This window comes from Salminus brasiliensis, chromosome 9 (genome assembly GCF_030463535.1).
Source record: "Salminus brasiliensis chromosome 9, fSalBra1.hap2, whole genome shotgun sequence".
Lineage (NCBI taxonomy): Eukaryota > Metazoa > Chordata > Actinopteri > Characiformes > Bryconidae > Salminus > Salminus brasiliensis.
Genome location: NC_132886.1, coordinates 2,391,934 through 2,405,123, shown reverse-complemented (window position 1 = coordinate 2,405,123; position 13,190 = coordinate 2,391,934). Strand labels below are relative to the sequence as shown.

Here is a 13,190-nt window from a genome sequence, read left to right as displayed (position 1 = left end):
CGGCCTGTGTGTGATGGGTGGTTTGTTTACAGGCACACGTCCAACATTAAGCCCACTGGGGAACCTCGATGGCCTTCTAGGTTCTAGGAAGGATGGAGGCGGGTAAACTCTACAGTACGCTCTTAGATTGGGGAGGAGGTTCTACTAGGGGTTCTTTGAGCAGTGCTGTAGAAAAGCCACCTTGGGTTCACCTTGGCCAGCCATGTTGGTATGGGAGGATGGGACTTTCTCGAGGTTCTTCACCATGTTCCTCGCACCAGTCAGCCAAAACATTATCACCATCTGCCTGACGTTGTGTCGGTCAAGCCACGGAGTCCACAAGACCGTCCTGGAAGTTGTGAGGTGGTTCTTAAATTCTCCAGTTGTCCCTTCTTGGAACACTTTTGGTGTTCTTTTGATGTTCTGACCCAGTCATTATCTAGAACATCACAGTTTGGTTCTTGTCAAACTGTCTCTGATTTTTACGCTTGTCCATTTTTCCTGCTCCGACTCCTCACTCTCAAGAACTGGTTCTAATGTTATGGCTGATGGGCCAGTCTGATGTCCATTGGGTGGAACCAGACCATCAAAAGGTCTTCGAGGTCCTTCATGTAAGTGCTGTGTGTAGATCATAGAGAACATTGACTCAGTACTTCATGGTTCTGAGACTTGTGGTCTCCCCACAGAGGAACCTTTGTCCAGTAATGTCTGAAACTACTCGGACAGTACCGGGTTCCTGGGTTCTGTAAAGGAGAACAGTGTGTATAAAGCCCATGCCTACAGTAGCGGTCTTCACGGGCTTGAAAGAAAGTAAGGCTGGAGCCCAACCCGTACCTGTGAGTTTAAGACCTGAACGGATCCGCCCCAACTGGTACTGGTCAACATAATACCAGAAGTCCAGAGAGGGTGAGAATGGGTCTGCTGCTTGACCCAGTCCTGATCGCGTCGGCCCAAATCCCAGCGTTTTAGGTTCTCAGGTTGGGTTGCTAACCTCCAAACGTCCATACACCCATCAGCCATAACATTATAACCACTGTCAGGTGAAGTGAAGAAGACTGATGATCTGGGTCCAGTGGCACCGGTCGAGAGGTGGATCTACATATTAGCGAATGAACAGTCCGTTCTTGAAGGTGATGAAGCAGGAAAATGGACAAGCGTAAGAATCTGAGACACTTTGACAAAAACCAGACTGTGATGTTCTAGATAACGACTGGGTCAGAACATCAGACAGGTCTTGTGGGGTGTTCCCGGTATGCAGTGGTCAGTACCTACCAAAAGTGCTGCAAGGAAGGATGACCAGTGAACCAGCGACAGGGCCAGGGGCGCCTGAGACTGTTTGACGCTCATGGAGGTCAGGTGTTGATAGGAAGGGATCTAGGGAACGCAGTGTGATAAAGGGAAGGGATCTAGGGAACGTCAGATCTCGAAAGGAAGAAAGCTAGGCAGAGTCAGGTGTTGAAGGGAAGGGATCTAGGGAGAGTCAGGTGTTGATGAGAAGGGATCTAGGGAGAGTCAGGTGTTGATGAGAAGGGATCTAGGGAGAGTCAGGTGTTGATGAGAAGGGATCTAGGGAGAGTCAGGTGTTGATGAGAAGGGATCTAGGGAGACTCAGGTGTTGAAGGGAAGGGATCTAGGGAGACTCAGGTGTTGAAGGGAAGGGATCTAGGGAGACTCAGGTGTTGAAGGGAAGGGATCTAGGGAGACTCAGGTGTTGATGAGAAGGGATCTAGGGAGACTCAGGTGTTGATGAGAAGGGATCTAGGGAGACTCAGGTGTTGAAGGGAAGGGATCTAGGGAGACTCAGGTGTTGATGAGAAGGGATCTAGGGAGACTCAGGTGTTGATGAGAAGGGATCTAGGGAGACTCAGGTGTTGATGAGAAGGGATCTAGGGAGAGTCAGGTGTTGAAGGGAAGGGATCTAGGGAACGCTGTGTGATAAAGGGAAGGGATCTAGGGAACGCCGTGTGATAAAGGGAAGGGATCTAGGTAAAGTCAGATCTCGAAAGGAAGAAAGCTAGGGAAAGTCAGGTGTTGAAGGGAAGGAATCTAGAAGGTAAAGAATCTAGGGAAAGTCAGGTGACGAAGGGAAAGAGGGATCTAGGGTAGCTAGGGAAAGTCACGTGCTGAAAGGAACGGAACTAGGGAAAGTCAGGTGTTAAGGATAAGGAATCTAGGGGAGAGTCAGGCATTGAAGGGAAAGAGGGTAGGGATAATGTTAAACAAGGGGGCTACAAAAGTGAGCTGTTGAGGAAAATGAGGCTAAAGGAAATCAAGTGTTGAAAGGAAGGAAGCTAGAAAATCAAGTGGTGAAGGGAAGAAATCTAGGGAGAGTCAGGTGAGGCAGGAAATGAATCTAGGGAAAGTCAGGTGTTGCGGGAAATGAATCTAGGGAAAGTCAGGTGAGGCGGGAAATGAATCTAGGGAAAGTCAGGTGAGGCAGGAAATGAATCTAGGGAAAGTCAGGTGAGGCAGGAAATGAATCTAGGGAAAGTCAGGTGAGGCAGGAAATGAATCTAGGGAAAGTCAGGTGAGGCAGGAAATGAATCTAGGGAAAGTCAGGTGATGCAGGAAATGAATCTAGGGAAAGTCAGGTGAGGCAGGAAATGAATCTAGGGAAAGTCAGGTGTTGCAGGAAATGAATCTAGGGAAAGTCAGGTGAGGCAGGAAATGAATCTAGGGAAAGTCAGGTGTTGCAGGAAATGAATCTAGGGAAAGTCAGGTGAGGCAGGAAATGAATCTAGGGAAAGTCAGGTGATGCAGGAAATGAATCTAGGGAAAGTCAGGTGAGGCAGGAAATGAATCTAGGGAAAGTCAGGTGAGGCAGGAAATGAATCTAGGGAAAGTCAGGTGAGGCAGGAAATGAATCTAGGGAAAGTCAGGTGAGGCAGGAAATGAATCTAGGGAAAGTCAGGTGAGGCAGGAAATGAATCTAGGGAAAGTCAGGTGAGGCAGGAAATGAATCTAGGGAGAGTCAGGTGAGGCAGGAAATGAATCTAGGGAAAGTCAGGTGATGCAGGAAATGAATCTAGGGAAAGTCAGGTGATGCGGGAAATGAATCTAGGGAAAGTCAGGTGAGGCAGGAAATGAATCTAGGGAAAGTCAGGTGAGGCAGGAAATGAATCTAGGGAAAGTCAGGTGAGGCAGGAAATGAATCTAGGGAAAGTCAGGTGAGGCAGGAAATGAATCTAGGGAAAGTCAGGTGAGGCAGGAAATGAATCTAGGGGAAGTCAGTAGGGACCGTGCGGGTATGTCTGAATTGGAGCGGCTCCCTCTCGCGTTTCACTAAACTCCGTACTGCAGTTTTAGCGCTGGAGTCGGAGTGTCAGAAGCACACAGTGCCGCTGTAGAGGACCGGCAGGCTGTCCGGGGACGGGCTGCTCTCTGCATTAAACACCAAAAACAGCGGTAACGCCGGCTTTTCGGCGCGCGCGCAGCTTAGCTAGCTACAGGAGTTAGCAGCGCATCTCTCGCGCAGCCTGAACTTCCTCATAACAACGCGCGCGGGTCCGGAGCTGGAGCCGCGCGCAGGCCGCCTGTCTCCGCTCCAGAGGACGGAGGCGGTGTGGAGGTGAGGAGAGTGGCAGGTGCCGGGTGGGGGGTGAGGTAGAAGGGCCCCTCAGGTCGGCAGGTCGAGGCTCGGACACACACTTGTTGGGAAGTTTGTTGTAAAATGGCGGCGGCGGCTGCAGGTAGATCACCTCCGGTGTTTTAGGGGCTCGGGGGGTTTTAGGGGGGTTTCAGGGAGGTTTTGGGGAGGTTTGGGGAGGTTTGGGACGCTTGCACGCGCCTCGGTAACACACCGAGCCCGTGTTTGACGTTGTGGTGCCGGTGTAACACCGCGGGTTGAAGTGAAGGTGCAGCTGAGTGTACTAGCCTAACGTTAACGGCTGCTGCCTGCCTGCCCTCCTGCACGTTTCCCCTCCTGCCCTCAGGGTCAGTGCGACGCCGCGGTGTCCTCACCAGGTTCTCACTTATTTGTGTGTTTTAAGAGGGGTGAAGACAGACAGGTGAGGCGCCATCGTGATGAAACCAGTTAGAAGGACCTCAGCATCCACCTGCAGCAGCTCGGCCTGGAGAAGATGGCTCAGATAACAGCGAGAGAGCAGGTAGAGGCCAGGGGGACCCCAGACGCCAGGCCTGGTGAGTACTGGAGCGACAGGTGGGTACGAACAGTACCTGCGTTCCTCCGAACTCAAGCAGCCATGGTTATGTCCAAATACTTGTGGACACCCTTTCTGATGAATGCATTTAATGCTACTTTAAGCTGCACCTATTGCTGATATGCAAATGCACATGCACACACACCTGTTGTTGGCACCATGCTGTAAAGAGGGGTGTATAAAGACCCCCAGCAGCGTCGAGCTGTGGAGCAGTGGAAGGTCTGGTGGTGGAGCTCCATCCAGTACTTTTAATGGGATGAGTTGGGGAGGATGAGGTGGGGTGGTGATCATCATCATCATCCAACATCCTGACCTCACGAAAGCTCTTATGGCTGAATGTGATCAATCAAATCCTCACAGCAATGCTCTGCTTTGCTCTTTTTTTAATAGCCCTGATTTCAGAAGAGACTGAAGTGAATGAGCAGGTGTCCCAATACTTTTGTCCGAGTTTTGCGGCTTTTTATTTAAATGTCAATAAGAAGAAGAATGATGAATGAAGTCAGACGAATGGAAGTGAACTTTTTAGACACTGTTTAGTCCTCCTGGAGTGTGTGACAGGGTATAACTTGATTATTGATTATTGATTATTGATTATTGCTTTAGGATCTTTCAGAATATTAGGTCTGGTCCAGCAGCTGTGCTGAGTGTATAGCTCTGTAATGATAACAGCAGGTGTGAGCAGTGACACTGTAACTACTGTTCATCTGATAGACACCTGTCTTTTACTCTGACTGGCAGTTTGACCATGGGGGCATGTGGTCAGTGAGAGTGTCTACCTGTAATTAACTCTATATAACATTAGAATAAACCCAAATAAACATAAAGTCAGTGGTCAGTGAGAGTGTCTACCTGTAATTAACTCTATATAACATTAGAATAAACCCAAATAAACATAAAGTCAGTGGTCAGTGAGAGTGTCTACCTGTAATTAACTCTATATAACATTAGAATAAACCCAAATAAACATAAAGTCAGTGGTCAGTGAGAGTGTCTACCTGTAATTAACTCTATATAACATTAGAATAAACCCAAATAAACATAAAGTCAGTGGTCAGTGAGAGTGTCTACCTGTAATTAACTCTATATAACATTAGAATAAACCCAAATAATCATAGTCAGTGGTCAGTGAGAGTGTCTACCTGTAATTAACTCTATATAACATTAGAATAAACCCAAATAATCATAGTCAGTGGTCAGTGAGAGTGTCTACCTGTAATTAACTCTATATAACATTAGAATAAACCCAAATAAACATAAAGTCAGTGGTCAGTGAGAGCGTCTACCTGTAATTAACTCTATATAACATTAGAATAAACCCAAATAATCATAGTCAGTGGTCAGTGAGAGTGTCTACCTGTAATTAACTCTATATAACATTAGAATAAACCCAAATAAACATAAAGTCAGTGGTCAGTGAGAGCGTCTACCTGTAATTAACTCTATATAACATTAGAATAAACCCAAATAATCATAGTCAGTGGTCAGTGAGAGTGTCTACCTGTAATTAACTCTATATAACATTAGAATAAACCCAAAAAATCATAAAGCCAGTGGTCAGTGAGAGTGTCTACCTGTAATTAACTCTATATAACATTAGAATAAACCCAAATAAACATAAAGTCAGTGGTCAGTGAGAGTGTCTACCTGTAATTAACTCTATATAACATTAGAATAAACCCAAATAAACATAAAGTCAGTGGTCAGTGAGAGTGTCTACCTGTAATTAACTCTATATAACATTAGAATAAACCCAAAAAATCATAAAGCCAGTGGTCAGTGAGAGTGTCTACCTGTAATTAACTCTATATAACATTAGAATAAACCCAAAAAATCATAAAGCCAGTGGTCAGTGAGAGTGTCTACCTGTAATTAACTCTATATAACATTAGAATAAACCCAAAAAATCATAAAGTCAGTGGTCAGTGAGAGTATCTACCTGTAATTAACTCTATATAACATTAGAAACAAATTAATAAAATAAGAATACTTGTTAAAACCAGTGAATGAACATTAATTTTATATAAAAATGTGCAGAAGTGTTTATCTGCAGAGGACGTGACCCGCCCCCATGTCACAGCGGTGTCCTTCCTGTGCCCCTCCGTGACTGCCCCGCCCCTAACAACAGTTCCTCCCCTCCAAGCCATAGCCCCGCCTCTCACCCCCTCCCCTCCCCCCCAGTCTCTGCAGTGGTGGCTCAGGCTTTTCCAGGCTTCTCTCTCCAGTTTAAAGAGGCCTGATTATGAACCTGTGATGATTAAGAGTGAAGTCACTGGTCAGATGAGGCTGATGGAGAAGGTTCAGATGTTTGCAGTCAGGTTCAAGCAGCCTGGCTGAGGTCTTACTGAGCTCTGTAGAAGGAGAAGTGTGTGCTGGAGCACAAAACCCAGTATTACCAAACTCGTGTTGCTCTGTGCAGCAATGCGTGTGAGAGAAGTGTGTAAGTGTCAGATGAGCAGAGATGTGTCGTTTCCTGCAGTGAAGAGAGAAGAGTGCGATGAGTGGCCGCTAGCTTTCAGCCGTCATAGACCGATCAGAGCCATGCGTGAAGAGGCCACGGAGTATCTTCAGGGTTTTCCTCCTATTTTATTTAGATATTTTTTGAATGTTGCTTCATTAAGTGGTTTATGAGGTGGGGTTTAGGAAGGCAACACAAATGTTCAGCATCTGGAGTCCTCAGGACAGGGCCAAGGAGCCTCTGCTTCAGCTTCAGCTTCGGTTTGGTAAGACCTCCGGTGGTTCAGCAATACTAAACCAGTACTTTACCTTATATTTGCGTAGCACCTTAAGCTACAGTTGCGTTCGTTATTATTCAACCCCCACTCTGCAGATTAGGTTCATCAGCTGTTTGCGCCAAACCAATCAAACCAGACTCAATCAAATTATAATAATAATTTAAAGTGCTTTCTCCAGATTCAGCCCAAAATACTACTTTTAATTAAACTCCTTCACCACAAGCAACCGTCTGCTGCAACCGTCTTCCTCAACTCCCACCAAAGACTGTCTATGAGGATCAAGTCAGGCGACTGTGACAACCACTCCAAAATCTCCCAGGACTTCTTCTGAAACCAAGCCTTGATGGACTGTGAGGTATGCTTGGGGTCATTGTCCTGTTGCAAGGTCCAATAACACCCAAGCTCCAGCTTCTTCACAAAAGGCATGATGTTCTCTCTTGGGCTTCCTGACACTTGATTGACTCAATTTTGCCCTCTCTCGATACGCTGCAGGCTTTCCAGAGCCAGGGGAAGCAAAGCAGCCCCAGAGCATCACTGACCCACCGCCATGCTTCACTGTAGACAAGGTGTTCTTTTTGTTTTAGCGTAGGCTTCATTCTTCAAGCCCAAAAAGCTCCAGGAGTGGAGTGATGAAACCGAACTGGACGTTTTCCAAGTCCACTAAGGCTTGGTTTTAGGTTCTTAAGGTTCTGGAGTGGGCCTCTTTCTGACCTGAACCACATGGGATTTGAAGAAGGTGGTTGCAGCAGCAAACCCAAGAGTTTTCATGAACTGGAGAGCTGCTACCAGAAGCTGGAGTCTGGCTGTGCATCACGTTAACATCGGGTCAGAACAGCAGAAGGGCTCTCTACTAAGCACGAGCTGATGAAGATGCTTGTGATGAAAGGGATGAATAATTTGTGGCTACAGTCTTTATATACGAGTAGAAGCGCTTTAAGAAACAGGAAGCAGGGCAGTGCAGCTAGAACTGGAGTGATGTGCTCTCTCTTCCTAGTTCTGGTCAAACGTCTGGCTGGAGAGTTCTGAATCAGCCGTAGTTTCTCAGTTGACGTTTTCGGGAGAGCTGTAATCAGAGCATTGCAGTAGTCCAGTCTACTGGAAATAAGTTTCAGAGGTTCAGAGATTGCACATACAGATACAGAAATGCCCGATCACATCAAACAATAAGGATATAAACCTATGAAACATGTGGATTCAAAAAAATATTAAAATATACATCGCTAATATTCACTATTAAACAAAATGGAAATAGAAAGTGTGCAATGTGCAACACATCGCAGTGCAATGAGCGCTACATAATATTCTGTATTAATGTTGAATGACCAATGCAAAGTACACACTCCGGTCCACTGTACAGACCATCAGTCTGCACAACATCACGCTGGCCTAACAGAACTGTACACTGCGGTAATCGTATTTGCTTCTTCACGCTTAAAGAGTTATTATACCCCACAAATACGCGATGACCGTGCATTACCTGACATTCAAACTCTGATTCAGCTGCTCTTTGATGTCAGTTTGCCGAAGCTCGCTGGTTTCCACCGCCTTTGATGTTGATATGCTGATAACGCTGGTTTTCTGAGCCCCCCGGTGAGGCAGGTGTGAAGTTGATAGACCCTCATTGTTTTAAGGTAACGAAGTCACCATTTTTCCGCTCCTATTCCCCAGACAGTTCCATATGTAATAGCCTGTGGTAAATCTAAAGTATGTTTATGTATTATTCTGTTCTATGTATATTTGCTGTGTCTGTCAGTTCTGTCTACTGGTCTAGCGTAATTATTTGGTGCTATATTTGCCCATTGGAGCCTGGAGAAACGCAGTCTCGTTTAGTTGTGCGCTCCGGCTGTATCGTCTAAATGACAATTCTGACTTTGGTCCAGGACCCGAATAGCCTACTGGACGAACCCTGGACTCCTATCAGAACACGCTCTACTTCTCCCAGTTGCGATTCCAAAGGCTTTAAGTGTTCATATGTTATATTTCCTTCGTCTGCATTGGAACAACACAAGCCAGCAGAGCAGAGAAATCTGAAGTCACATCCGATATCGTTCCACACAGAACTCTTCAAATGGATTGGACAGAATTAGTGGCACCTATTTGTGTTGAGTTCCTGGTTACGCACTGAGCATGGAGAAAAGAAAGAGTCCAGAGATCTCTCCAGAGATCTTAATGTTCCTGTGTTGACTGTGTTCACACGTCATTAAGAAGTTTACAGTTCATGGAACTGTAGCTAACCTCCCTGGACGTGGATGCAGAAGAACGAATATAAGTGCTCGCACTGTTCGTCACCTTCTGAACAAAACGGGGAGCTATGGTAGGAGACCCTGAAGGACCTTACTGTTGACACAGAGACTAGAGTTAGCCAGAACTCACCCGAGGAAGCCGCAGTCCTCCTGGGAGACCAGATGAGCTTTTTGGGAAGGCACATCGTTGTAGTATTAGCAGAAAATGAAATGAGGCCTTTGTAGAAAAGAACACGGCCCCTGCAGTCATACATGGTGGAGGTTCAGGGATGTTTTGGGGTTGTTTTGCTGCTTCTGCCACTGGAGCCCAAAGCTTAGGACTAACAAAGACTTTTGGACTGCAATGTAGGGCCCAGTGTCAGAAATCTGGGTCTCAGTCAGAGGTCATGGGTCTTCTAGCAGGACAATGACTCCAAGCATATAAGTTCTGAAGTGGCCAGCAATGAGAGACTTGAAGCAGTTGGCTCCAAAAGAAGAGTGGTCCAGAATTCCAGTTGAGAGGTGCGAGAAACGGGCATGGTTACAGGAAACGGCTTGTTATCGTTTCCTAAGAGTGTGAATAATTGTGCCCATTTCTGGAGTTCTGTGTGGAATTATATTAGATTTAACTTTATCTGCTGATTTGTGTTCCAGTACATTATGGGGTATGGGTGAGTATGAATGGGTTAAGGGTGGGTATGGGTGAGTGTGGATGGCTAAGGGTTGGTATGGGTGAGTATGGATGGGGTATGGGTGAGTGTGGATGGCTAAGGGTGGGTAAGGGTGAGAATGGATGGGGTAAGGGTGAGTATGGATGGGGTATGGGTGGGTATGGGTGAGTGTGGATGGCTAAGGGTTGGTATGGGTGAGTATGGATGGGGTATGGGTGAGTGTGGATGGCGAAGGGTGGGTAAGGGTGAGAATGGATGGGGTAAGGGTGAGTATGGATGGGGTATGGGTGGGTATGGGTGAGTGTGGATGGCTAAGGGTTGGTATGAGTATGGAACTGGATGCACTATAGGACGTATAGATGGTGTATGGGTTGATATTAGGTTGCTGGATGGGATCGTCAGGGGAAATGTGAATATGGTGTGATCCTGTAACAGATCTATATTGGCTTACACTCCAGATTTCAGTTCTGGACAAAGAAGAAATGGTGTGTTTGTGCCGTCTCTGCGCTCCAGGCTCTGTGAAGGTACGGGGGTGGCTCTGAGATTCTGGAGCTGCACCACCTTAATGTGCAGGAGTTTTTTACTCACCACTCCTCGCCCTGAGCTCAGTCATTATAGCTTTGTGTGGCAGTTAACTGAAACTGGATTTTCGAGTCCATGCTTTGTAGACGACAGAGGAGTGGAATTAATGAGGTTGATGAACACCCTCACTGTCAGCTTTCTTCATCTTCACATTCACCCAGCTCAGCTCACAGCCTGACGCCACATCAGAACAGGGTGTGGAGCTCTCGCGTTGGTCTTGGTTGTAACAGTGCCAGACTGTCTCTACTGTCCAGAGAAGAAGACTTTCTACTAGATTTTGGAGAAGCATTGCTGTGAGGATTTGATTGCATTGAGCTACAAGAGCTTTAGTGAGGTCAGGATGTTGCATGGATGATGATCACCACCCCACCTCATCATCCACAACTTTAAGTACTGGATGGAGCTCCACCACCATCATTCCAGAGAACACAGCTCTTCCACTGCTTCACAGCTTCTCGATGCTGGGGGGCTTTATACCCCTCTAGCCCACACCTAGAGGCTATAGGCAGCATGGAGCCAATAAATGTCCAGAGAGTCCTATTCTATTGGAAGTACTTTTCTAGAGGGACTAGGTAGCTGGATGCATTCATTAGATGGGGTGTCCACAAACATTTGGACATGTAGTTGGTTATGGTTTTAGGAAAAAGTGTAGTTAACGCCAGTCTTATGTTTTTGAAATCAATCAATTAAAAACTAGATTAAATCAATAAAAGTGATGAAAGGTACCGGAGGGGATCACCACATAATGCTAATTGGTGTACGTAAGCTTCCATTACTTGTTAGCTGCATTAGCCTTGTAGCTTCAGTGTAAAACTAAAGACACCGAGACTTGCGTTAAGTCTAACTAGGACACATGTCTCTGCAGGTCCACACGCTGCTGAAAATGGCTCTCCGCTTGGACCGTGCACTCCGGACCACCCGAGCGCCGTCCCCAGCTACAGTCCTGCCTTGCTGTCCAGCGTCCCCTGTGATGAGGATGACCAGCACAGCCTGGCCTCACAGGACTCCGGGATCCCCACGCTGGAGGTAAACCCCTCCGAACATGTCCACGTCCACACCTTCGGTCCAAACGACGAGGGTCCGGCCACGCTGACGCTGGAGTCCGCAGACGGCACCTTGCACAAATCCTCCACCTTCCCCCGCAGCGGCTCAGAGTGGCGCCTCTTCAGCCCTCCCGGCGGCGTGCGTGCAGGGGGCGGAGCTTTGAACCGCAGCGACGACATCTCCGTCTGCAGCGTGTCCAGCCTGAGCACAGAGCTGTCCACCACGCTGTCCCTTAGCAACGATGACATCATCGACTTTGTGGTGACGTCGGACTCCAGCGCCGTTGTCACCTTTGAAGACGGAGGTGGTGGCGGCGGTGGAGCTGGGCGGTTCTCGGACGCGCCGCTTACGCCCTCCGGCGACCTGCAGCTGCCCCACCACCATCACCACCACCACCACCAGGGGACATCAACACCTGAGCACTTTAGACAGAGGAGGACGAGTCCCATCATGAGCTTCCTCAACAGGTAATACAGCTTTTAGCTCCGCCCATTCACACTGGAGCTAGTGTTTCAGCCCAGTATGAGGCAGCCAATCAGAACGGAGCTTATTTGCATAAAGCTTATATGAAGGTGAGGTAATAGAAACAAAGGGGTGGAAAAATAAATTCTCTCTCTCTCTGGTCTAGAAATCTCTTTTCTAAGAAGCTGAAGGAGGGTCACGCTGTGGATGGTCACCGAGAGCTGGGCTGGAAGCTGTTTGGTCGAGTGCCTAACAAAGCGCTGAAGGTGAGGAACCGAACTGAACCGAACTGCTCCCCAGTTTATTGGTGACGAGCTGAACCTGAGGGTTTCGGAAGGCTGTGTAAAGGCCGCAGAGCTCACTGGGGGCGCTGGAGTGAATTCTGAGCAGGGTCACCTCTCTGCCGTTAGCTTACATGGCGTAATTCCTCAGTGGAGAGAGATTGCAACACGTGTGTGATTGTGCTTGTGCTGTATTTGAATGTAGAAACCTCCTGGACTCCCCCTGCTGGCCACTGGTGTTATCACACTGCTTTAACACTGCACAGTGTCCATACGGTAGGTCCGGGGTTCTTAAAATGAGGGAACAGTGATGTTTATGGAGCTCTAACACAGGGTCAGACATGCATCAGGCTGTAAATAGCCTGGATCAGTCCCAGGCCCAACCCAGAGTCAGGAGGGTCAGGAAATCCCTACATCCCTGCTCTCTTCGTTTGCTTTACACATCTGTCCGTCCGTCCGTCCGTCTGTCCGTCCTTTCTTTGTTTTCTCCCCCTCTTCTTTCTCTATCAGTATATCAGTGTCGGTAACTGTATCAGGTGGGATCAGGTGACTTCAGTTTCCAGCCACATTCAGCTCCATAGTAACGTGGGTGGGTGGGGGTAGGTGTGTGAAACGGAGTAGCTGTGAGTTGAGCAGCAGGGAGGGGGTCTGTCAGTGTTAAAGGTGCTGCAGGTTCTGAGCTCTGTGTTAATGTAGTATAAATAAAGTTCCTTTCAGAGCTGATGAGGAGGTGTGAGTAGAATACAGTCATTAAATTAAAGTTATTATATTTATTATTATTATTATAATTATACAATTGTGTAAATAGAAGGTATAGAAGGTATAGGGCAAGCGAGTGAAAAAAGGAGTGAATGTGCATCAACATACCCCTGAATAAATGTGTGGGTGGGTGGTTAGGGGTATTAAGGGTATGAATGGGTGTGGGTAGAAGTATTTAGGGGTATGGATGGGTAGGGATATTGTGCCCTATGGTGTGGATGAATGGGTGTGGGTAGGGGTATTTGGGGCTATGGGTGGGTAAGGGTCCGGAGAGATATGGGTGAATGGGTGTAGTTTG

At 47.3% G+C, this 13,190-nt stretch overlaps 1 protein-coding gene across 2 annotated transcripts in view; it reads left to right on the top strand.

The window, feature by feature from the left end:
- Positions 1-3,253: 3,253 nt before the first annotated feature.
- tbc1d14 (TBC1 domain family, member 14) overlaps positions 3,254-13,190 on the top strand; it is a 43,729-nt gene continuing 33,792 nt past the window's right edge. The window contains exons 1-4 of one of the 2 annotated variants that reach the window (XM_072687132.1): positions 3,254-3,547; positions 3,969-4,119; positions 11,212-11,857; positions 12,019-12,118. In XM_072687132.1, the coding sequence (XP_072543233.1) occupies positions 4,059-4,119; positions 11,212-11,857; positions 12,019-12,118 (807 nt within the window). In that variant the 5' untranslated portion in view covers positions 3,254-3,547; positions 3,969-4,058. Of the gene's footprint in view, positions 3,548-3,774; positions 4,120-11,211; positions 11,858-12,018; positions 12,119-13,190 lie in introns of those variants that run through there. The other variant, XM_072687133.1, reaches the window with a different exon arrangement.